General features: G+C 43.4%; 2 protein-coding genes across 8 annotated transcripts in view; one reads left to right on the forward strand and one right to left on the reverse strand.

Annotated features, from left to right (window-relative positions):
• SANBR (SANT and BTB domain regulator of CSR) overlaps window positions 1–19,519 on the forward strand; it is a 39,484-nt gene extending 19,965 nt beyond the window's left edge. For 3 of the 6 annotated variants that reach the window (XM_083494379.1, XM_083494377.1, XM_083494380.1), the window contains 17 exons: window positions 1,478–1,716; window positions 4,144–4,202; window positions 4,515–4,675; window positions 5,458–5,544; window positions 5,643–5,753; window positions 6,836–6,959; window positions 8,486–8,638; window positions 9,079–9,224; window positions 9,342–9,441; window positions 10,561–10,593; window positions 11,128–11,227; window positions 12,762–12,856; window positions 13,575–13,603; window positions 14,742–14,815; window positions 16,085–16,173; window positions 16,325–16,416; window positions 17,136–19,519. In XM_083494379.1, coding sequence (XP_083350505.1) covers window positions 1,478–1,716; window positions 4,144–4,202; window positions 4,515–4,675; window positions 5,458–5,544; window positions 5,643–5,753; window positions 6,836–6,959; window positions 8,486–8,638; window positions 9,079–9,224; window positions 9,342–9,441; window positions 10,561–10,593; window positions 11,128–11,227; window positions 12,762–12,856; window positions 13,575–13,603; window positions 14,742–14,815; window positions 16,085–16,173; window positions 16,325–16,416; window positions 17,136–17,172 — 1,729 coding nt within the window. In that variant the 3' untranslated portion in view covers window positions 17,173–19,519. The remainder of the gene's footprint in view (window positions 1–1,477; window positions 1,717–4,143; window positions 4,203–4,514; window positions 4,676–5,457; window positions 5,545–5,642; window positions 5,754–6,835; window positions 6,960–8,485; window positions 8,639–9,078; window positions 9,225–9,341; window positions 9,442–10,560; window positions 10,594–11,127; window positions 11,228–12,761; window positions 12,857–13,574; window positions 13,604–14,741; window positions 14,816–16,084; window positions 16,174–16,324; window positions 16,417–17,135) is intronic. The other 3 variants (XR_014523548.1, XR_014523549.1, XM_083494378.1) reach the window with 3 other exon arrangements.
• Window positions 19,520–24,006: 4,487 nt separating this feature from the next.
• USP34 (ubiquitin specific peptidase 34) overlaps window positions 24,007–25,796 on the reverse strand; it is a 105,865-nt gene continuing 104,075 nt past the window's right edge. For both annotated transcript variants that reach the window (XM_083493956.1, XM_083493957.1), the window contains one exon: window positions 24,007–25,270. In XM_083493956.1, coding sequence (XP_083350082.1) covers window positions 24,663–25,270 — 608 coding nt within the window. In that variant the 3' untranslated portion in view covers window positions 24,007–24,662. The remainder of the gene's footprint in view (window positions 25,271–25,796) is intronic.

A 25,796-nucleotide genomic window follows, 5' to 3' on the forward strand; every position in this document is an offset into this window, starting at 1 on the left:
TACATGTATGAATAATGATAGATATGGGGCCATCTCTCAGGAATAATGAACAGGGTAGCTTTATCTATACCCCTTCACTAGAAAAGAGTTGAATGTTGGAGTATCCTGAGGATATATCTGGTACTGGAGAACCAAAACCCCAGAATTTGCATACATTTCCATTCTTTCTAATGTAGAGAGGCTTTATTTATAGTAACTCCTTGATGATTTTGTTGACCGCAGTTCAGTGAACAGTTAACACCACAAATGTAATTGGTATTGACTAGAACAAGAGACCTATTTTGGGTATTATTTTTCTTAAATATGCTGCATGCTTGTGCACGTAGAAAAGGGATGTGTGTTCTGTGTTGCCGCCACTCCCCCAGGTTCTGTGATGTGTATAACATAAGCTAATTAAACACACTTGTGAGACTTATCATTTTTCATAATTTATTCCGGTTCCGCTAGTCCTCGACTGGAGCTTGAAGTTTTGAAGAGCAATAAGCTCCAACTCCAACCAGTCTTATTTCGCCACCCCTCTGGCCTTGGAGAGGTCAGCCAGGATAATCTACACATTTGAGTTTTAAGGTTTATATTGTGCCTTATCACACAGCAGCATTAATGACTTACAATAACGGTTTAAAACAAACAACAATAACTTCAAGTCATATGTGCTAGAATCATTTTAAAAATAAATAAAATAAATGACAACTTAGGGCCAAACTACTGCCAGACAGTAGATATTTGTGAGTGTCTTCCAGCCATTTTTTAAATGAAATGTAGCTGGAGGAGGCTGTGAGTTTAAGTTGGTTACTTAACCCTTCCCCTGTGACTTTTTCCTGCTCAGAATCATGCCTCTTCAGCAGCTTTTCTACAGCGAGTAGAATAAAGTGTTAAGAATAAAGAGTAGAATAAAGTCAGAGGCTGCTTCATCTGACCAGATCTACGCCTGGTTTTCAATTAAAAACAGGAGAGATCGGAGATGATTGCATATATCTAGTTTGGCCTTGGCATTTTCTGGAAGCTTTAATTTAGTGGCCAGTGCCATATTTTGCATTTTTTCTTTCTGCTGCAGAATTTGCGCACGCACATAACATCAGTATGCCCATTTTGCAACTAGAGGTGTGAAAGTTGACAGCAAGCTGCCAGGTTTCTTTTTTGAGTTTAGAAACGATCTAAGTCGTGAAGTGGGTTTTGCAGATTCACCTAGCTCACCTTCCACGAGGCCAAACTTGCTCCAATGTGTAGCTTACATTTCCCCATACCTTTTAATTTTCTTTCTAAACAATTTTTTAAACAAAATCTTAGATATAGCTTAAAATCCGCATTATTATATTGTAAAAGTATGCTCCAAACCATGCATGTGTTCATATGCATTAAAAACTATGTCTAAACTTAAAATTGAGGTAAAATATCTTTGTAAATCATTCTGACATTCCTGTTTGACAAGCTATAATAATTTTCCTCCCTGTGATTTTTTTCCCCTTCTCAAATAAAGGCCAAATATGGTGATCCATGTGTGTGATGAAGCAAAAAATCTGAAAGAAGATTTTGTTTGTCCGCGAGATCTGTTGATTTCTGAAATGAAGTACTTTGCTGAATATCTGTCAGTGGATGCCCAGCGCTGGGAAGAAGTGGACATTTCAGTTCACTGTGACGTTCACATCTTTAACTGGTTGATAAGATATGTTAAAAGGAACACTAAGGAGTATGAGGTGCATGAAATACCTGCCTTAGGTAAAAGGAAAATCTATTAATGTTTCCTGCAGACTCATTTATTGAAAAGCCTGACTTCTACTTCAGACCAAAATTCTGTGTGCAAATTTGTTTTGCGAGGTAATTTCCTTGCCATTTTCTGCCTTAACCGATAAAAAACTAATCTGTAATAGCTGGAAAAACTGAAGCTGGCTGGAAAGTTAATAAAACTAATTATATTGCCTTTGACATTAGGGAATGTTATCCTGCACTCTTAGTCTCTTAATACCCTATTCCCCCTCTCACATGAATTCCCACCCATCCCTTTTCAAGGTTAACCATTGTTGGCTCTGATCTGCAGTTTGCCATGGTGGTTAGAACTGGATTTGCATGGTTGCAAATTCTAGTTTGCTGCTAACCATGGTTAGCTCTGAAGAAGGGGGAAAGAACATGTGAGCAGATGAGATGATCCTGACCTCCCAACAGGGCATATTTATGCCTGTACCTGGACTTTATGGGGGGGGGGGAGGAAGCTCTGGTTTAACCTGCAAATTAAAAAAATAATAATCGGAGGAGAGGAGCAAAGATTATGTTGTGAACCATCCTGGGATCTTTGGATGGAGGGTTATATATTAATTTTTTAAATTAATAATAACAATAATAGTCTAAATAAAAAAATTCCTTCCAGTAGCACCTTAAAGACCAACTAAGTTAGTTCTTGGTATGAGCTTTCGTTTGCATGCACACTTCTTCAGATAAGAAGTGTGCATGCACACGAAAGCTCATACCAAGAACTAACTTAGTTGGTCTTTAAGGTGCTACTGGAAGGAATATTTTTATTTTGACTATGGCAGACCAACACGGCTACCTATCTGTAAATAATAGTCTAGAAATGGTCTTCAGAGAAAAGAATGTTAGAGTTGGTTACCATCTAAAAGGTCTTGGAAGGGTTGACAGAAAATATTAATAAGAGTTTGGGTATCTTCCATTTAAATGAGTACCTAAATAAGCTAGCAGTTTGAAGGGAAATAATTTAAGTGAAATCAAAGCAAGAATTAAGTGCACACTCAACCTCTTCCTCCCCTCTCTCTTTAAATCACTGAGAGTTCACTCTAGATCACTCTTGTGAACTGCACATACTTGACAAATTTCTTGATGAAGAACTCCCTTTAGAGAATTTTGTTCCAACACTTAATTGTTAGTTCTGTCCTTTGACTGTTGAAACCTTTGGTCCAAATTGGATGTGATGCAGGCAGACTGGCTTGGCTGGAGCTGGATCTTCCCTAGTCACACACAAAGAGGAAAGGGGGGCAATTCTTAGAGCAAAAGGATCACACAGGTGGGATGGGGTGCTAAACTGATCCTCTTGCCTCCACCACAATCTATCACTTGCAGATGCTACTCTCCTCATCTGTGGTCCACTAACAGATGTGAGCTTGGCTAGAAAATAAATCAGCTGGAGGAACAGGCTAAAGGGAAGTAGGTGTCACGTGTATGGGGAACAGTTTGGTTGCCCTCACTCATGCCTGTTTTGCTTTCAAACCTGACCTTAAACCCTGAGTGTTTGGAGCAGACCCTTTTTTCATTTTAGAAAAGGTCTGCTTGTATAGTGTCTAGTTGGCATGTGTCTGAGGTTGAATGTTTCAAACTTTAAATGACATTTAACTGAGCAAAATAAAAAAAAATCCTTCTAGTAGCACCTTAGAGACCAACTAAGTTTGTTATTGGTATGAGCTTTCGCGTGCATGCACACTTCTTCAGATACACTTCGCATGCACATGAAAGCTCATACCAATAACAAACTTAGTTGGTCTCTAAGGTGCTACTGGAAGGAATTTTTTTATTTTGTTTCGACTACGGCAGACCAACACAGCTACCTACCTGTAATTTAACTCAGCAGTTTTGGAGAAACTGAGGTTTTTGCTTTGGATGTTGGGAGTGTTTGCACTCATTTTTCTATCAAAACCCTCAAACCTCCCTTCAAATAAGAGAACACCCACCCTAACCAAGTTGGAAACTTCATACTCAAATGCCATAGTTTTATGGGACGTATTTGTAAATATGTGAATCCAGGCTCTTAACTTTTCATTTCAGCTTTAGGTACAATATTATTTTTCTCCAGCTTCTTAATCTAATTTGGCTTGCTTTGCCTTCAAAATGTGAATAGCTAGTTTTAGGCTAACACATTCTTTCTGGTGGGGGTGGTGGGAATGGAAAAGAGAGAGGCAGCTATTTGGGCCTCATTTCAGAAGACTTACAAGGCCCAGTCATGCTATGTCATTAGATCTCCCTCCTTTAGAAGGGACTGAACCGAGTTCCCAAACTCTCTTCCCATTCCTCTTTAATGGAATGTGGATTTTGTGATGCAAAGAATCTCTTGTAGTGTTTCCTTTTACAAGCAATGTGCAAGGTTAACTGTAATTAATCCTAATAATGCTTTTCTCTTTCTTCTCTTGCTTCTTTCTTTAGAACCAAGCAATGTCATTTCGATTCTTATTTCCTCTGAGTTTCTGAAGATGGATTCTTTAGTGAGTATATAGCAGATGTGGGGTTCTGAGCTATTGGAGCTGTTTCTAGAGCTCCTCTCACAAAAAACCCTTCCTAAATACAGACAATGCCCCACTCACATGTGATCAGCGACCGCTGACATGCATACTGATTTTGGAGCCAAAAGAGGGTGAGGTGGCCAAAATGTACATTCATGCAGTCTTCCCACTGACGCATGGAGCAGTCAGAAATGGCACCCGCGCATGAATGGGGTGTTGCCTGTACAGTGTTAAGATATTTCATTATCACTATTGAGTGTGCTACATCCACATTTTATCTTCCTGTTTTCCTAGGTGGAGAAATGTATTAATTATTGCCACAAGAATATGAGTGCCATCGTAGCCACGCCGTGCAATATGAACTGCATCAATTCTAATCTCCTAACGCGCATAGCGGATCTTTTCACACATAATGAAATAGAGGAGGTGAAGGACAAGAAAGATAAATTTAAGAGGTACTTTTAAAAAATCCTGCTGCCTCGTAATGTAAGAATTAGCCGTTCTTTTCGTCTTCCTGCATCCAGATGTTTGCAGTGTAGTTTACGTTGGGCTGCTGTTTGGGGTTGGTTCAGCTGCTGGTGCAAACTGCTAAGTGTGGCAGCTTTCCATGCACATAGAATACCTCTACTGAAGCGTTTACATTGGTTGTCAGTTGGCTACTAAGCCAGGTTTAAGGTGTTGCTGTATAAAAGCCTGGTCTGAGGTGCTTAGGGCATCTAAGAGCCCCTTCCACCATATAGATCAGCCCAACAACTTTGATGACCAGAGGAGACCCTCCTGGTTGTGCCACATCCACTGGAAATGCGTCTCATGACCCAGAGGAGGGAATTCTCAGTCGTGGCACCATATTGTGCTATTGTTTTCTTTCAGAGATCCAGCAGGAGCCACCTGCATTGGCATTTAGTTGTCAACTCATTTTTATTTATTTATTTTTTTAAAACATCTTTATTGAAAATTCAAAAAGTACATAACTATATGTGCACCAGACATGGTGAGACGGAAACAAAAAAAGAGAAAGAGAAACAGAACCTGTGCAGAAGGGAAAACAAAAAGGGGAGGGGGGGAAGAAACCCCAAACTGTATATTTTACAAGGTTGGTTGTGTACTTCACCAGATCTTAACCTATTACAGTATTTGTAAGAATGGATTCCAAATTTCATTGAATTTGTCCATGGCAAGTCTGCGTTTATATGCAGATAACTCATTTCTATAATGAGCGTCTTTTTGTTACCAACAGCAAACTTTTCTGTAAGAAGATAGAGAGATTGTTTGACCTAGATTACCAGAACCCAGATTCTCAGGGAAGCGCAGCAACCCTGTACAGGTAGACAACTGTCCGCTTATTAATCTTATCTCAGCATATTCTTCCTTGTTCTCATTGCAAATCTCTCATGCTATAACTTTCTTTTTTAAAAAAAATAGGTGCTGCTTATGTAAGAAACTCCTAATTAAGGACACTGAAAGAAGAATCCCATGTGTTCCTGGAAAGATCAATGTAGATCAGCATGGAAACATTATCTATGTACACATAAGGTGCTTCATAAATCATATTGTAACAACATTTTTACAGGGTGTGTTCACAGATTCTATTTAATCTGCATCGTAACAGACTTTTTAATTATAATCTGAGTTCTTCCAGGGCTTAAGTCCCAGAACAGAGGTCAGTCCACTAGGGCAATGGTGGCCTTAAAGATGTACTGTATATGATAGCTAAGTGTCACGATCAAGTTATTAATACTAGGGCAGCACAGGGGTCAGGAACGAAGGGTTAGAAAGACTTGCTCCCCTTCATTCCCAGGCTTCTTTCTCACGATGGCGGGTTAAGGGGGCTGGGGAAAGCTCCTCAGCTGCAGGGTGGTCTTTCCCCCTGTGTTCCTCTGCTTCCTGCCAGTGACAGCAGCAGTGACAAAAGTATGGGAAGGCTGCACAGGTAGCCTGCCTGCCGCCCTTTCACTCCTCTTTGTCATCACTGTGGTGGTGGCTGAGTGCAAATATAGTACAGTGGTACCTTGGGTTAAGTACTTAATTCGTTCCGGAGGTCCATACTTAACCTGAAACCGTTCTTAACACTTTAGCTAATGAGGCCTCCTGCTGCCGCCATGCTGCCAGAGCACAATTTCTGTTCTCATCCTGAAGCACTATTTCTGGGTTAGCGGAGTCTGTAACCTGAAGCGTATGTAACCTGAAGCGTGTGTAACCCTAGGTACCACTGTATGTTTTAACAAGGGCTGTCACCAGATTGATGAAATCTTAGTCAATTATTGAATTGATCAAATTGACATAATTTTTTCTAAAGAGCAAAAATATACTCTTTGATTTTAGATGATGCACACCTGTATTGTTGTGGGCAGAGACATGGAGCGTGTCTCATTTAATCCGGAAAGGAATGCCTATTCGCTAAGTGAGCACTTAAAAAGTCTTGTCCCTCCGTAATTAAAAAAAACAAGCAGCAGCACCCTAAGAAATTGGTTAACGTTGTAGCCCTTGTTTTAATTCTTCTGTGCAATTTAACTTTGACATTGAGGGGGAAAGGGTACAAAACTTACCAGTGGGAATTGAGAACTATTCTATTCACTCTGATCCGCCTGACCACTTGCTCCTCTTTGTATATACAGAGATAAATCTTGGGATGTGCATGAGTATTTGCTGAGTCTTTTTGAAGAATTAAAATCTTGGCGAGATGTATATTGGCGCCTTTGGGGAACTATCAATTGGCTGATCTGTTCAAGATGTAATCAAGTGAGTGTTTTCGGTTACCTCTGCACACTCCTGACTGTCTCTCCTGGAACTTACGAAGTTAGGTTTTCAAATTCTGTAGAATGAAGGGTGAGGTTCAACTGTTGAACTAGTGGAAGCCAGCACAAAGACTTCTGCCTGTACAATGCCCTCCCCTCACTCCTGTGACAAAGGGGGCATGCTCAGAAGACCCTCTCACCCCCTTTACTTGCCCAACCACTGCCAGTTGAGTCTTAAGTAAAGGGACCCTTGACCATTAGGTCCAGTTGTGGCCAACTCTGGGGTTGCGGCGCTCATCTCGCTTTATTGGCTGAGGGAGCCAGCGTACAGCTTCCGGGTCATGTGGCCAGCATGAGTAAGCCGCTTCTGGCGAACCAGAGCAGCACACAGAAACACTGTTTACCTACTCGCCAAAGCGGTACCTATTTATCTACTTGCACTTTGATGTGCTTTCGAACTGCTAGATTGGCAGGAGCAGGGACTGAGCAACGGGAGCTCACCCCGTTGTGGGGATTCAAACCGCCGACCTTCTGATCGGCAAGTCCTAGGTTATTGTTGTTGCCACCAACTCACTCTTGGAGCACAGATGGGAGGGGGCTTCGAATGCAACAAAGCATTTTATTTTTTTTACAAAGAAAGGCTCTTAGCCAGTCCAGTGCACCCTGTACTTCATGGCCAACATGCACACAACTCACTAGCTGCCAGTTTTCTTATGCTACTCCAAGATCAAAGCAGCTTGGTTGTTTCCCTGGTAGGCCCCTGTAACTTCCTAAAACACTGGAACTCTGAGACCAACACACCCTGCATCTTCCAGATAGTTCTTATAAGTTAAGAGTGCAAAGCTTCACTGATGGACTAATGGCCATAGCCGTACATTGAATTCCTTCCCATGTTTTTGTACATTGAGGATGAATAAGGGATAAATACCGTATTTTTCGCCCTATAGGACGCACTTTTTCCCCTCCAAAAATGAAGGGGAAATGTGTGTGCGTCCTATGGGGCGAATGCAGGCTTTCGCTGAAGCCTGGAGAGCAAGAGCGGTAGGTGCGCACCGACCCCTCTCGCTCTCCAGGCTTCACGGACCTCTCCTCAAGCAGCGGGAGCCACTGCTGGGCTCCCACGGCTTGCAGAGAGCTGCCTGTTTGGGGGCTGGGGTCGGGGAAAGCTCGGGCTGCCCCAGCCCCGCGCCTGGGGGGGAAATAATTTTTTTCCCTTTATTTCCCCCCAAAAAAACTAGGTGCGCCTTATGGGACGGTGCGTCCTATAGGGCGAAAAATACGGTAGTTTGTGCTGAACTAATTTGGTCAAGTCTTTTGAGAATGCTGAGAATGGGCCACCCAGCACTTCATTTAACCAGTGCTGTTTTCAAAGAATAAGAGCAACAGCAGCTAGCTTGTACATCCTAGTATACAGCTATTTGTTAGAAGACACCTCTGTGTTCTGCTGTAAACCCTTTCTGCACCTTAAACTTGGGAATATTTGATCTTGAGAGTAGTGATTTTGTTGTCGTCGTTGCATCTCCCTTGCAGACTTTCCTGTGTACCGAATTCTCCCATTGCCAATACCACCCTCAGCCAGTTGTCTACCCTGGCGTGGCAGGTGCTCTTGGTTCCAATGGTACTGGAGTCTATCCCTGCTGTAACCAGAAGGTTCTGAGATTTGATCCTGCTCCTCTTCCAAAAGTATGTATTTGGGGGAAAGACTCTTTAAAACCTTTTTTGCTCCTTCCACAAGCCACCTTCTCTTGAACCGTGTTTTATACACAACAAAAGTATGGGGTGATTCCTGCCACCCCCTGGCCAGGTGCGTTAAGGCCCACTGTATAATTGCCTGAGCTGGAGTCATTATTTAAAACGATGTGTTATCTAGCTAACATGCAAGCTAACTGTACTCTATCCATCAGCATATCTAATTCTTCATCATGGTTAGGCGTTGAATCCTAATATCCAAACTAGGATTGGCCACAAATTAGAACGTGAAACCCTGATTTGAAGCAATCTTTCAAACCATGGCCAGCACTATCCATGATTTGCAATTACGTCTGTGTTAAGGAAGTGCCTTAGCTAACCTCTCTCTCTCTCTCTCTCTCTCTCTCTCTCTCTCTCTCTCTCTTTAATGGAAGGGATGCAAAGTAAGGGACCATGTGATTGGCTTGCCTGCTGGAGGAGAAGGTGTGGATGCTGTTCCCTACCAGACTGCTAAAATACTGAACGATCTGACTCAGCACAGAAATGTCATTGTTGTGCCTTTTGAAAAAGACCAAAACAGGTAAGAAAAGAAGTATGTCTTCATCTTTCCTGGGCAAGCACCCCACCATTCGGGTAGACTTCTTTAGAATCAGTAGCAACCCAGTCCATAATATTCCTAAATACTTATTTTTTCAAGTGATTCTGGAATTGGACTGAGTGAGGAGAAGAGCATTGAATGTGATGTGCTATTGGAGCCAAATGCACCGTGGGGCCCCAGAACAGGAGAAATTAATGCTGTGAGTATCCTTCCCCACGCCCCTCTGCTTTTCCTTTCCACGTTGTTCATATTGCTTGACTATAGTCTGGTTCAATAACTCAGTAACTTTGAATATACTTCTAGGATGAAGCTCCAGTCATTAGGTGTAGATGTATTTGTGGCGATAACACAGGGTCCCCGGACGTTTCACCGTCTATTGATCCCTGTGCCACCACTTTATTTCTCGCTGCCACCAACCAGGCCCTACCTGGTACAATACTGAGTCCAGTCAGGGTTAAATTGGAACATAAACTTCTGTTTATTTATTGCAGTTTAACAAGCATGTGGTTTCATGAATGGTATCGGTCAATTACATTCATGGGGTGCCTATCCAGACCTATAACTTCCGCTACCTGCTCTCACTCACTAAACCACATCTCAGATATTTACTTGTCTGCCTAGCTCCTAACTGTTCCTGACTCAGCTTATTTCGCTACACTAACTCAGCCTACCCGCAGACTCTATCCCAATTCACTCCCACTCCAACCAACCACCCAACTCCCAACAAACTCCCCCCTTTGCCCCTCCCAGAGCTGGTTTTATAGTCCCTCTGACTCCACCCCCCTGGGTTCTGATTGGGTAACCTGTTTAACTATTTCACCTCCAGCACTCTCATATGTTAACTGTACTGGCCGTGCTCTGCAGCTGATGTGCAATTTGCATCCATCTGAAGGGGTCCCTCCAAGTGGGTGTGAACTGGGATCGATCCAGGGAATCTTACAAGGGGCTGGGGCGGCATGCTGCAGAGATTCCTTGACATGCTTGGTACCCGTGTGTCCATATTATGGAATGGAACATTGTGTGGAATCTATGTGGAATCCTTTCAGAGTAGTGTTTTGAAATGGTGTCCATGGAGGAATGAATATAAATAGGAAATACTGTTATCTTAATGGAGGGGAAAGCACCTGAGTTAGAATGCAAGCGTTCATTAGTCGGTCACATGGGTGCTAGTTGGAAAATACACACAGAGGGAGGACGGTTCTTATCTGAAAGATGTTTTGGAGTGTCCTTCCATGCACAAATAGGTTGCATGAAAGGTGCTGCCGGTAACCCTACCACTGCCAGTTTTAATTTTCCTTTCCCCCCCTTCCTTCTCTAGTTCCTTTCCCTGAAAAACTGGACTCTCCAGCTGGTACGTTTGCCCGAGTTATTCCTATTCTATGTGCTGGTTCTTTTTGTGTTTTAAATATTCTGTATGTGCTGCACTAGCTGTCATGTTTAAACCACTGAGCAGCGTGATCATTAAAAAGAAGAAAAAGGTAATTAAAATGCATTGGGGTGGGGATACCTATAAAAATGGATCTCTTTTTCAAAAACCACAAATGGTCTTATCAGCCTGCAGCACTGATTCCTAGCACAGTTGTTTGAGTTTTGACTCAAATTTGGCCTAGAAGCCGTGATGTAACATAATTGAGTATTGCAAAATTTGAGACTGAAGTTGTTTCTAGTTTTTTGGAGTAAGGTAGGGTAGTCTGTTTTGGTCTCTACCTTTACAGATCAGGAGGAGACGAAGGCTCTTCAGCAAAAGCAGTTAGAGGATGTCAGCTGTCATTCTTGCTTACCTGTCAGGCCTTAATTTTTTTACTGGTTTGCAGAGCAGGGGGAACCTGTGGTCTTTTGGAGAGAAAAAGTGATAGTTGTTATTCTTTTTCCTTGGCAACAATAGAAACAACAGTTGTTGCTTTCAGAAGATGATGAATACACCACTGGCTCTGAGGTCACAGAGGATGAAGTAGGCGATGAGGAAGAAGTATATAAGAAACCAGGTATATATTCCCTGCCTGTGACCTTGCAGGGGTTCTCTGCTAGCAGTTATGGATTCTTCCTCCCCCCATGTGTGTGTGTGTGAGAGAGAGAGAGAGGGAGAGAGAGAGAAGGTTGCCTGTTGGAAAAACAAACCTTGTCACAAGTAGCTCTATCATTTTTAATTACAATACTAAATTAAAAATTAAGCGAGTATTGTAATTTAAAATCTATGTGTGATGCAGGTGAGCATAAACCTCCATAGAGTTACACACAGCTCGACGTCTTGAGAACCAGTGTGGTGTAATGGTTAAGAGTGGTAGACTTGTAATCTGGTGAACCGGATTCGATTCCCCGCTCCTCCACATGCAGCTGCTGAGTGACCTTGAGCTAGTCACACTTCTCGGAAGTCTCTCAGCCTCACTCACCTCACAGAGTGTTTGTTGTGGCGAAGGAAGGGAAAGGAAATTGTTAGCCGCTTTGAGACTCTTTAGGGTAGTGATAAAGCAGGATATGAAATCCAAACTCCTCCTCCTCCTCCTCTTCTTCTTCTTCTTCTTCTCCTTCTCCTCCTCCTCCTCCTCCTCCCTTTAAAGGATGTAATCTATGCACTCTTAAGTGCAGTGCTGGCCCACCTATTTCACCTTTTAAGCATTTTGGTGTACTGGCCAGGAAGGTTTTTAAAAACAACAAACAAACAAATTGTGGAATGTTATGGAATTGTGGGTTGGAACAGGTTTGAAGTGGAATTATAAGTATGTGATGGGGGTGGAATAAATTCATTAAGGACTTTAAGATCAGCAAGGGGAACACAGTTACTCTTACCACTTCCTAATCTTGTGCAGAGTACTGCTGCTCCAGTCCTCTGGTTACCGAGTGAAATTGGAGAAGCCATTTTACGAAATATGAATTGTAAAACCAATTGCAGAAATGGTTTTATCGTTCTCAGTCTTTTGTATTTTATCTCATTTCTCACTGCTTCAGTAGCTTTTGGCTGTGAAGAAGTTAATCTGTTAAATAGAATAACTAATGATTATTGGCTTGTGGTGATGTGCTTCTTCACTGGTGGCATGGGTGTTAGGAAATGAACTCACTACTGAAATTCGAGAAGCCCCATCTGTACTGGCATACCACTGGCTATGGAAGATGCACCTGTTTACAGTGATACTCCCTTGACCTCACAACCAGAGTCTTCTAGTTTTATTTGCTGTGATGTTTTAATGGTATTGTTTCATTGCATGTTTTAATCATGGATGTTTATATTTAATGCTTGCCTAATTGTTTTTTATGCTTGTAAACTGCTTAGAAGCTTGTTTTGGCAAGAAGCAATATATAGATAATGCAAAAGTGATAAATTAACTGGTGTTTGCTATTTTATTTGATGACAAAAGTCACTGCACAGGGAGACAAATGTGTCACACTTTGCAGTACTGCTCATATTTCCTCTATAGATCAGCTGTGAAGAGAGAGAGATTTCAGAATTGCATCAATTGGCTGTTTTCTTTGAATGTGATAAATAGGAGGGGCGACTTATAATTGACTTGCGCATATTATTAGCAGGAAGAAAAGAGCGGTCAAAGAAATCCCACAGACATCCAAAGAAACAAGTGTCTTCACCCAGTGTTCAAAAGAAGGAAAAGAATCTGGAGAAGGTAAATCCTGAGAGATCTTATCAACTATTATGCAACCTTTGCGAGGACATAAGTCTGGCTATTTCTCTGTGGATTCATCTTATACCTTTGTTACTTTACTGAGGACAGCATGAACTTCACTTTGATTTAGTTTTTTAACCTGGTCCTGAAGATCAAGCTGCGTCCAGTGAGAGTTGCTGAAATCTTTTATCCGTGTGCACCTGGGGATGGTCTCCACTGAACTCAGTGGGACTTCCTTCTGAGTAGACATGGATAGAATCACACTGTTTCTCAGGCTGTGATCCTGTGGTGAGGTAGGGAGATTGCATGGTTAGTTGCACTGCTGCATCCAAAGTCTTGTCAGCTTGCTGTGGGTCCAGGGACAGGGGAAGTAATGCCTGCTGTCAGAACACAGCTGGCAGTATATCTGTTCCTGTGGAGCTTTCCACTTGTATACTGTTATGTCAGTGGTTTAGCACTTAGTCTGCTTCCAGTGGCCTCTCTAACCACTTTTAGGATTGCTCGTCCTACCCATATATATCTATCTGCCTCCAGAATCTGTTGCAATATGCTAAATTTGACTTTAAAACATTATTTTTTAAAAATGCTTTTATTTTTGCTATGAACAACTGTGTCTTGAGTAGAATCCTATTCAGTTTGGCAGCTTGAAATTCTAAATAAGTAACACTGATCTAAGGAATTTAAGCATACAGTCTTTATTCTGCCTTTCTTTCGACAGACTAATTCCAGAGATGCGTCTCCTTTTATGTAAGTATTTCGGCTGATTTAAAAAAAAATAATTAAACAATTTCAGCATAACAAAATATCAATCCACATAATCAATCACATTATTCCCCCCCCAAGACTTCCCTCAGCTCCCCTCTCTGATTTCTTTGCACATATTGTTCTCTGCATATTATAAAATTGTACATATCCTTGCTTTATCTATCATGCGTTCAACTAATATTTCGGCTGATTTTTAAAGGAAATGCAATTAGAATGCTTAGGCAAATCCATGAAGTGTAAGTGTCTCAGTGGCTATTAACTATGATGGTTAAGCTGAGCCTTCATGTTCAGAGCTGGCGTACCTCTGGACACCAGATGCAATTTAGGTTCGTTCTTCATTCTCCTTAAGATTAAACGGGAATCCAGTGCAGCCAATTCAGCAATGATAAAGAATGCTTTTAGGAAAAGATAATCCCCACTCATTGCACTGGTTCGCACAGAATGCCAAAGCATAGTTCTTGTGCTACAGGTATGAGACTTTCACTCATGTGCTTCTTCCTTCCTTCACATTCTCAGTTAGTTTATTCCTTGTTCAAGAGAAAACCTAAGTCCTGTTTGGGCATTCAGTCTCCTTAGGTGAAAACAAACATGCGGCAGTGAACAAGGATTCATTGCCAAGCCCTGCGCACCCAAGCATCACTTTTACACTGTTTAGAGCTCCCCATGCGTTTGAGGGTGAAAGTGGGAGAGAGCCCTTCTACCTATGGAGACTCCCCATGCAGTTTGGAACAGCACACAAGGATTTTGAATGCCCAGATAGTCTATACCTGAACAGACAAAATGTGGCTGGTGTATCATCTCCAAACCAACTACAAGCCAGCTTTCAAACAGTAGTTTGCATTTCTGGCTTGGATGCAATGGCAAACTAACTGAACATGTGAGGAGGAGGAGGAGTATGTGAGCACAAGGCTTATTTCTGGCGTGCCAAGCCATGGTTTTGGCATGACGACTGAATGAACGACTTTGCCCCACATTCCAGAGGTCCCTGCAGAAAGCAAGAGGTGGTTTCAAGTGAGAGCAGTAAGCAATTGTGACCCTGTGAACGGTGCCTGACTTTTGAACAAAATAGTGCTGATTGCTTTGGTTTGTGTTTCTCATGGCTTCTCTGCTGTTTAATTAGTGTGAGCATGCAGCAGAATAAGTGGGACGCATCCAGATCACTTAGATTCAACCAGGATGCTCAGAGAGAGGAAGGTAAGATATACATTTTTCAAAACATTTGCCTGACTTACGTGGTGTAGCAACAGGAAATAAATAAAAGCTTCATTCCACAGCTGCGTGAATATGGATATGGCAGGGTTCCATGAGAGAGAAATTGTGCCTGTACAGTCATACCTCATGTTACGTTTGCTTCATGTTACGTTCTTTTAGGTTACGTCCCACAGTGACCCAGAAGTACCAGAAAGGGTTATTTCCGGGTTTCACCACTTGCGCACAAGCGCCAAATTGCGCCGTGCACCTGCGCAGATATGGTGCTTCAGGTTGTGCTCTTTTCATGTTGCGAACGGGCCTCTGGAATGGATCCCGTTCGCAACCAGAGGTACCACTGTACTTCCTTTTCTAATGCCAGTGGAGCCCCATAGGCCTCATAAAAAGTACGGTAACTCTAGGGATATAAAGTTGACAAGCTGAACTGAACTGCCTCTTGTGCTTTCTCTGACGTACACAGAATGAGCTCCTATGAAAGGAAGCTTCCCAGGTCATGTCACTTCACCCACTTTAACAGAAGAACTTGCTAAATGAGGAACTTCTGAAATTTTGGAATGAAAGGCCCCTTGTGTATGTAGCATATGCTCAATAAGCATACAAACTGCTCTATGGCGCCTGGAAATTGTAGCTTTGTAGTGTTGGGGCAGGGAGGATCTCCCTGCAGCAAAACCCCAGCACCTTACCAGTCTGCGTTTCCCAGTATTATTGGTATTATGTACTGAGTTGAATAGGATCCAAACTGCAGCAGTCTCATTGGTCCTAGAACAATAGGATCCAAACTGCAGCAGTCTGATTGGTCCTAGAACAATAGGATTCAGAATGCAGCAGTCTGATTGGTCCTAGAACAATGCAGCAGTATGATTGGTTGGCAGGAACCACCCAATCATGCTCCAGATATAAGTGAATCCACAACCTGATTGGCTTACAGTAGAATTCCAGAATTAACCAATCATGTGCAGCCCATTGTGTAAATAATGTATATAAAGCAGATACTTTGAGGGGACTTTCATTCATTCCTCCTCACCACTATGAGCTGAATAAAGAGCATGAAATCACTTTGCGACTCTGAGTATATTTCAATTGGGGAGGGGCATGATTGTTAAACTGATACAAAGGTAGATATAGGAGTGACATCTTTGCAAGCGTGATTGGCAGAGGCAATTGTACCTCTTCCCCTTGCTTTGCAACAGTTGTGTTGGCAGGCACAAGAACAGCCCTTTCTGATCCTCTGTTGCTATTTCATGTTTCTTGCAGATCAGCGGAGGATGGTCGAAATAACCGGACACCTAATAAAAATGAGGCTGGGGGAGCTTGACCGGACAAAATCGAAAGAGAACAAAGAAGTGAGTCTGGGGTTGGTGCTGGTGGGAACTCTGTCCCACGTCACCCTTGGTTAGCAAGACTCCACCTCCTAACTTGCCTTTTGGTGCATGCATTAAAAAATAAAGCACCATTTGGTTAACACTTTCTTGATTTGTCTATTGCGACTTTCAGTCTGCAGCTGGGATTTATGCAAGACTTGAAGCTCAGATCAGGGCAGCGGCACAGGTCAACACCCGCCAGAACGTCCCAGAAAAAAATATGAGGTAAACCCTTTAATTCAAATGGGCTGGGGAGGAAAAGACGAGAGAAGCAAGGCGTCTTGACAAAATCTTATCAAAATGTTCCTCTGCCAAATCCTTTTTATGAAATGGCAAGCAAGACTTCCCCCTACAATTAGGGTATCTCCACTCTGACACAATATCTCCCAGAATGTTCTGTGAACTGCTGCTGCGACTTAATTTAATTTGCAAGACCTGTACCTGATTTAGGGATTTTACTTGGGGGTTCTCTTAGTACCAATATATTCCTTATGCTAATTATGCATTACTTGCTTGCTTTGGTCAGTTCTAAACTTAAAAAGCACACCACCCTAACTGGCAGTTATTTTTATTTTCTGGTGCTGGTGTTATAATGTTCTAGTCTAGTTAATATTAATACTGAATCACTAATGACAATGTGCAGATGACCAGAAGTCACTGAAGTATCAAACCAGGCATAGGCAAACTCGGCCCTCCAGATGTTTTGAGACTACAGTTCCCATCATCCCTGACCACTGGTCCTGTTAGCTAGGGATGATGGGAGTTGTAGTCCCAGAACATCTGGAGGGCCGAGTTTGCCTATGCCTGTATCAAATGAACTGTTCTATAATTGGCAATTAACGACCACTGAGCCGGTTACAATCATTGCTGTGAATAACTTTCAATGGCACCTTTTGTCTCTCTCTCTGTGTGTAAAAAACTCCATGTATTTCTCTTAAATCTAGGATTAAAAGTCGCTTTGGCCAAGGCCGTCCCACGTAGAAACAATTGCACACAAAGCCGTCAAACAGAAGCCAAAGCACTTTTCTGCCTCCTTGGACCGCACTGGACTCCAGAACCTGGGCATGCCTCTTCCTAAAGCTTTCAAGTGACTGAATGCCATGTAAATTATTCTCTTTTTAATGAGTTGTAAATACGCCATTTCTTATATTAAACCAAGTGCATTTCCCCCCTGCCCCCCACCAAGCAATGGTGCACTTATAAACCTACAAAATGAATTTAACACCCTCATTTTGTTGAGGGTCGGAAAGAGTGGTGCTAACAAACTGGGGTTATTTCATATTCACGTGCTACTGAAATTTTGGGAGTGAATCAAGCTTGGCCTTTTATCGGCGTTCTGTCTGGATACTGTGTGGCTCTCGCTTTTTCTTGCACTCCACTGGAATGGCTGAGGCGAATCTTGCTTGTGCTGACTTGGCTGTGGGGTGGCTCCAAAGAGGTTGACACCTCTCGCCTTTTAAATGTAGCTTAAGTTTACACTGAATAAAGATGGCTAGCTGCTCCTTTTCCTCTGGCAGGAAGCTTCCAGGCATCCAGGGAAGCTGGGCATGTTGGGAGGTGGTTCACACCGAGGCTTCTTTAGTGTTGAAGGAAAAGGCCATTCCTGGAAAAGGAAGAGCAGTTGAGCATGGGAGAACATATTGCTCTCTGCAATCCATAATCCTTAGTGGGTACAGGTGACTTTTGCTGAGCCTGTGTCTTGTGTTTGGCTGCAGGGCAGTGCGGATGAACAGAGCAGGGCCAAATATATTTCATGCTATACCTCTGCTTGGGCCATTTTCAGGAGTTGCACCTAACCTCATAGGTAGCCTATATCTGATAGAGAGCACATCCAGTATTCTGAAGCAAATACAATTGTGTACGTCTGATGGATTGGGAAAAGGCTGTTCGTTTCACCTGCTGTGGCCCCAGCTGAGTGGGCAGCAGTTCATATGCCAATTGTCAAGTGCCACTACTTTTTGTTGAATGTAGAGTTACTTTGCATTCTGAGCATGATGCATTCTTTATACCATTTTTATTCCACTTTGTGCTCATCCAAGAGGGTCCTTTATCTGCATTTTGGCACAAGGGGGTTTCCTTCTGTTGTTGCCTGTGTTGTACATTTTGTATGCATACACCTCGTTATACAAATACGTTTTGCAGAGGCATTTGTGCACAAAGGTCTTGCATTGTCGGTCTGTTTCTGAACCTGCATTGATCGTTCTAGCTGAGTTAAAGAAATGGAATCCATCTTGTAGCGAGTAGAGGGAAATCCTTTGTTTTCAGTGACAATTCCTTTCTTTAAAAAAAAAACTGGCAGGAGACAAGAACAAGAACTGGACGTTTCAAACTGTGGTCATGGATGATACTTCCCTTTGCCCCCTACTGAGATATATCTCTCCCACAGCTCAATACCCTTTCAAAATGAACAGTCTTGATTTTTAAGCCCCCTTGCCCACTTACTGAATTTGATTATTAAAGCAATGGTCTGGTTTGCATGTCACATTAAACTGAAGTTAAAATAAACTATGTTTAAATGTGAACAAAAAATGTGGAATTGTGAATGTTTTGTTCCTCTTAGCTATGTTACTGAGAATCAAACCTTGGCTTGGCTTGTCATGTCATGTCACTCAAAACTGGACTATGGTTTGTTTCTTCAAAAATCACAAGTAGAAGCCCTGGTTTGTTCGTACTAATGCTGTTTATTTAGGTGAAAGAAACCACGGAACTGGATTTGAATGACACAACAAGGCAGGCCAAGGCAGGAGTAATCCACCCATAATTTTGACAGCATGTGCTAGTGCACTGCTCAGTCACATTAAAGCCATCATTTATTTTAACATGGGAACCAAGCGAATGTATGAAAGGAGCCTGAAAGGGTATCTTCTGAACTGGAGCATTAATTCTGTTTTTCCTTGTCATCTGCAGTGATGTCTGCTATGCCAACAGTGACTATTAGCTGGCTTCATCTTAAATACATCCAAATATGACTAAGCAAAGCTATGGACAGGAATCTAGGTTTGTGTGTTATGCCACAAAGAGAGAATCTGGTTTCTAGGGTCGGGAGTCCTCACAGTGTATCCATTAAATTATGACAACAACAATAATGGAGCGAGTGTCTAGTTCTCATGACTGAGACTTGGAAAGTAAGCTGCTGTCTGTAAACAAGTTGTAGACTAATTTTGATGAATGGTATATTATAGTAATGAACTCAAGGGATTTTTCTTCTTCTCAAAGCTGTGTAAAGAGATGCGCCAAATGTTTGTGCTTAAAGCAACACTTTGTCAGATGTTTAGTGCACACACAAAAAAATCCAAATACGAGTTAATAAAGTTGAAGTAGCATACCATTTTCATCTGATTTATTGTGGGTTCTGTGTAGGCTGCCTTCAGTATTTTTCTCCACCCTCTCCTGCCAGCTTCCAGATCGCTTGGGCCCAATGCCAGAGGAGCCCCTGCAAAAGTCACAGGTCGATAGCAGGGCACATGGCTTTGCATAGAAAAGGTTCCAGATTCAATTCCAGTGGCAGTTCTGGGGAAGACTTCTGCTTTAGAGCCCAGGGAATTACTGCTAGCCACTATAGCCAATATTTGGCTAGATGTAAAAAGTAAATGCTAGGGACCGGGTGGCACTGTGGGTTAAACCACAGAGCCTAGGACTTGCCGATCAGAAGGTCGGCGGTTCGAATCCCCTTGACAGGGTGAGCTCCCATTGCTCGGTCCCTGCTCCTGCCAACCTAGCAGTTCGAAAGCATGTCAAAGTGCAAGTAGATAAATAGGTACCGCTCTGGCGGGAAGGTAAACGGTGTTTCCGTGTGCTGCTCTGGTTTGCCAGAAGTGGCTTAGTCATGCTGGCCACATGACCCGGAAGCTGTACGCCGGCTCCCTCGGCCAATAAAGCGAGATGAGCGCCGCAACCCCAGAATCGGTCACGACTGGACCTAATGGTCAGGGGTCCCTTTACCTTTTAAAAAGTAAATGAGCCCTGGACGGTTAGGTCCAGTCAAAGGCAACTATGGGGTGCAGCAGTCTGATTCGGGTATAAGGCAAATTTGTATTCAGTGTTTTGCTACAGCAGCATAACATGTTAAAATACCAAGGTTGTTGGTATCATAAACGGATGTGAGCTGATTGAACTCTGTCAAAGATGGAGTGAATGGGTCCCGAGGAGCATAGCTGACCGAATTAAGGCAGGAGCCGAAATCGTGGTTGAGGTGCCACTGCTGCTGCCTGATTGCTCACAAGGACCATTGCAGGAGTTGAATGGCTTCTGCAGAGCCTTTCCCATAGTAACAGAGAAGCCAGGTGGTACTGGGCAAATGTCCCTACCTGGCCTAGCTGATGCAGGAGGTACGGTAACTTGGATGCCTCCTGCATGCCAACTGTGGAAATGGGTGTTTTTCCCCACTTAAGACCAGCACGCAATATTATCACAATCCATCGGTGATGCCACAGGGAAAGTTTGAGAACAAAGCTGAAATTGATCAGCCTGTATAGCCTGCATAAAGGACATTTTGCAATTGTTACTTTAACGTTGCTCAGCAAGTGAAAAGCCCAAATGGCCATGTGTACATTTTGCTAAGAGTTCTGAAACGTAGTAAGGCAGAGCTCATGCTTCTGTATGTGTGTGCTGAAACACATTTGGACTGCATCACGATAAAATATTGAAGTGAAAATGCCACTTACTGCAGGCCAGCATCCACTATAAGTCAGTTCGACATGCTTTTTGTATTTGTATGTTCTCATGTAGCAGAAAAGTCCTATTCAGTTAGTAGTAGGCCTTTCCACCATGTTAGCAGTTAACTCATTAAATTCTTACGGCATTGAAACAAATTATTGGTGAATAAAAAAAATAAAAGAAATCTGTGTTTATATTGGCATTATCTCCCAAACTTTGCATTGCATTGGTGATGTGCTTCTTAATACTATACTACTACTACTACTACTAATAATAATAATAATTTATTATTTATACCCCACCCATCTGGCAGGATTCCTCCAGCCACTCTGGACAGCTTCCAACAAAAGATTAAAATACAATAGTCTATTAAACATTAAAAACTTCCCTAAACAGGGCTGCCTTCAGATATCGTCTAAAAGTCTGGTAGTTTGTCTTTGACATCTGATGGGAGGGCATTCCACAGGGCGGGTGCCACTACCAAGAAGGCCCTCTGCTTGGTCTCCTGTAGCTTTGCTTCTCACAGTGAGGGAACTGCCAGAAGGCATTCGGTGCTGGACCTCAGTGTCCGGGCAGAACAATGGGGGTGGAGACGCTCCTTCAGGTATACAGGCCCGAGGCCGTTTAGGGCTTTCAAGGTCAGCACCAACACTTTGAATTGTGCTCGGAAATGTACTGGGAGCAAATGTAGCGTCTTTCAAGACTGGTCTTACGTGGTCTCGGCGGCTGCTCCCAGTCACCAGTCTAGCTGCCGCATTCTGGATTAGTTGTAGTTTCCGGGTCACCTTCAAAGGTAGCCCCACGTAGAGCGCATTGCAGTAGTCCAAGCGAGAGATAACTAGAGCATGCACCACTCTGGCGAGACAGCCTGCGGGCAGGTGAGGTCTCAGCCTGCGTACCAGATGGAGCTGATAAACAGCTGCCCCGGACACAGAACGCATGAAACAGGTTCTACAAAAGCCTTAGTCAAATAGAGTTAACTCCTAAATGTACCTATAAGGTGATTCCTGAATGGGTTTTTTAATTATAATATGGCGTGTCATAATTACATTCCTATACCACCATTTATCCAAGGATCACAGGACAGTTTAGAATATAAACACACAATACATATAGTAACAAACAAGAACAATTTCCCAAACCCTCCTCCCTGATTAAAAGTGCACTGATTGCTTAATTAGCCAAAGGCTTGGAAGAGGAATGCTTTTCCCTGGTGCCTAAAAATATATGATGAAGGTGCCAGATAAGCCTCCCTGGGGAGGGTGTTCCACTAACGGGGAGCCACTGCAGAAAAGGGGCATTCTTGTGTCACTGCCCTCTGGATCTCTCGTGAAGGAGGCACGCGAGGAAGAGCCTTCAGTGATGATCACAGGTTCCAGGTCGTGAGAGGTGGTCCTTGAGGTACTGCAGTCCTGAGCGGTTTAAATCTTTATAGGTCAAGACCAGCACTTTGAATTGAGCCCAGAAACTAACTGGCAGCCAGTGGAGTTGGGCCAGGATCAGCGCAATAAGCTCAAATGGTCTTGACCTAGCAACCAACCTGTCTGCTGAATTTTGCACCGGCCGAAGTTTCTGAACTATCTTTAGAGGCAGTTTCATGTCTAATGCATTGCAGTAATCTAACCTAGGGGTTACCAGAGCAGAGAACAGACATTTGGAGCACAGCAGAAGGAAGCTGATAGAAGGCGCTCCACACCTAAGCCTCAAGCAACAGCAAGGGATCCAGAAGTATCCCCCAAGCTGCGCATCTGGTCCTTCAGGAGGGGTGTAACCCCATCTTGGGCAGGCAGCCTCCCATTAGATTCCACCTAAACATTAGGAAGAAGTTCCTGACAGTAAGAGCTGTTCGACAGTGGAATTTGCTGCCAAGGAGTGTGGTGGAGTCTCCTCCTTTGGAGGTCTTTAAGCAGAGGCTTGACAACCATATGTCAGGAGTGCTCTGGTGGTGTTTCCTGCTTGGCAGGGGGGGTTGGACTCGATGGCCCTTGTGGTCTCTTCCAACTCTATGATTCTATGATCCATCCGGTCTAGGGAACTACCCACTAACAATACCCATATCTCAGCAGGGCTGAAGGGACGCGGGTGGCACTGTGGGTTAAACCACAGAGCCTAGGGCTTGCTGATCAGAAGGTTGGTGGTTCAAATCCCCGCGACGGGGTGAGCTCCCATTGCTCGGTCCCAGCTCCTGCCAACCTAGCAGTTCGAAAGCACATCAAAGTGCAAGTAGATAAAAAGGTACCACTCTGGCGGGAAGGTAAATGGCATTTCCGTGCGCTGCTCGTTCGCCAGAAGCGGCTTAGTCATGCTGGCCACGTGACCCGGAAGCTGTACGCCGGCTCCCTCGGCCAATAAAGCGAGATGAGCGTCGCAACCCCAGAGTCAGCCACGACTGGACCTAATGGTCAGGGGTTCCCCCTTTAAGCAGGGCTGAGCTTCAGTTTGTTGGCTATCGTCTAGGCTATTGCTGAGGCAAGACAACGTTCCAATACATCCACTGGCTACCAGACTGGTAAGACACACAGGAACAGTGGGAGGAACCAGCTGGGGAACCAGCAAAGGAAGAAAGGCTCAGAGCCCAGGGAATGGTGGTGGGACGATGATGGGTGGTCAGATTGAAAAGACTGGGAAGAGGTGTTGGAAGATGATGGGGCAACAGGGCTCAGTGAGCTGGGAGAGTCTGGCAGAGAGAGGTCAAGCAAAAGTAGAATCCAGTGAGTGGGAGAAGGGAGTTGGGAGAGTGAAGTCATGGGTGCCCCTTCCCTCTTACTCCCAAAACCAGGAGAAGTATTAAACAAGAAAAGCAAAGACAGGATGCAAGCAGACACAGACTGACTGCTTGCAAGAAACCCTGAGGAGGCGGCAACATAAAGTTGGGGAGCAGGGGCAAATGGTTTCATGGAATAGGACCTACGGGGCATAAGCGGCTGTGCTCATTAGGCCTGAAACCCAGTCTCTGAAGATAGGTGGGTCAGACAATCTGGAGGAGGGGGCACATGCAGAATATGAACTTATTCTCCCAGAGGGAGAACAATAAACAAGAACTGGGTCCAATTTATCATATCCCAGACTAGTTCCGAGTCATCCAGGTGAGGCTCTTAGCTTGCAGCTTTGGTAAAAAATAAAACTGGAGCACTGAGGCAACATATATAAAAACGAATGAAAAGTCGTCACAATCAGTTTAATGAAGTGCACAGAATAGCAATCGGTCATGTCAATAAAAATAAAACAATTAATTTTACATCAAGTGTGCTTTATTTCCTCCACAGGTATTCTGTTAAATAAAGCACCATATATATATATATTTATATATATACTGTCAGGCCACAGCTAGAGGATTCTTTACAGAATCAAATTTCTTGTGGTTGTTTAGTATACAAGTAAACTTAATTTTGATAATAAAAACCACAGCGATTGGAGGCAATTTGCCTCTATTGTAAGGTACAAAACTGGCACAGAGGACACCATATTATACACAGTAAAAATGCCATCAGTTTAAATTACATCATACAGGGCGAGGAGACCCTGTTCTCCCAGACAGCCATATTAAATGAAAGCCACTACAGTGAACTTTGAATTACATAAAACATATTCATTATCTGATTGCCCTTTAAGAAAGTGTACGGTAGATGCTAATTTTTTTCCTTTTTAATCTGGAGTTCTGCCTGACCAAGAATTAAGCATATAAATTTAATCTTGCAATTCAAGCAGAAAGCACTGGACAAACTGAAGCACAAAACAGAAATAAGCAAAACTTATACAAACAGCATTTTTGAAGGGGGGAAAAAGACTTTAAAAGCAGACATGCTCCTCTATTGTCAAGAAGCAGCTTGGTTTCCTTTGCCAGATATCCTCGAAACCACATGAATCGTAGACTCAATGGTCCTGCAAAGGATGTCTAAAATGTCTTGCTGCTGCTGCATGTGACTCAAGAGTCCTCTGGAATGGCTGCAACTGAGCGACAAGCCAGACTCGGGGTCCTGCGAGGCTTGACCTTCACAATTCTTCAAATCTGTGAGGTCAGACAGAACAGCAGAAATGGATGTGGAGGGGAACTCTGCGTCATCCTCAACGACGTTGGAATCCTTCGAGCTCGGGGGCTCTTTCAGCTCTTTACATTCTTCAAACCTACTGCTGCCTGGCTGCTCCTCCCCATGCTGCGACCGGGCAGCTAGCATCATGTCTTCCGAGAACGAAGACGGAACTTCCATCCGGTACTCTTTGACGGAGCTGTTTTCCGGGGAGGGCAGGTCCTGCTCCGTGCCCGGGTCAATGATCGAGGAGTCTCTTGTCTCGTTATCTGAGGTGCTAGTTGGAGTCAAGGCCTCCCTGGGTTCAGTTTTCAGATCACTGATGCAACTGTCTACTGTGTGCTCCTCGTCGCTGCTAACCCGTCTTCTTTTTACTGGAGTAGCTCCTTCATCATCTATAAGGTCAAAATACAGCATGCTGTCATATACACATCTGATTTGCTCCATAGCAAACTTCTGACACTTGGGGCAAGGACACTTTTTCCTGAGCTATGGTTCGCTCTTAGACTCAACGAGAGTCAAAAATTGTCTTCACCAGCTACTAGAACAATGGGCAAATTCTTGCAACTAAATGATAGCTCAGCTTGCCACCCACATTTGGCTCTGGAGCTGTCCAGCAATTGATATCCCTTGGCAAGGGGAAGAAAGCAGGCTGCCCTTGGGTTAGGAAATGGGACTGTGCTTTCTAAGGTATCATCTGGCCTCCTGGGTATAGATGCCTATTGTGAAGGCATCTCACTGCATCTGTAACATCTTTACCCAGGAGGATGTCATTACTCATATACTGGATGTGTTTATGGCCAATATATGGGTATCCAAGTCAGAGTGGGAGATGCCTCCAACATGACGCATGCTCCGAAACACAGGCTATGGCTTGATTTGGACACAGCTTCTGCTTACCTGTGTAGCAACATCAAAGTG

The sequence above is a fragment of the Podarcis liolepis genome (assembly GCF_965112155.1).
Source record: "Podarcis liolepis genome assembly, chromosome: 3".
NCBI classification, from domain to species: Eukaryota; Metazoa; Chordata; class Lepidosauria; order Squamata; family Lacertidae; genus Podarcis; species Podarcis liolepis.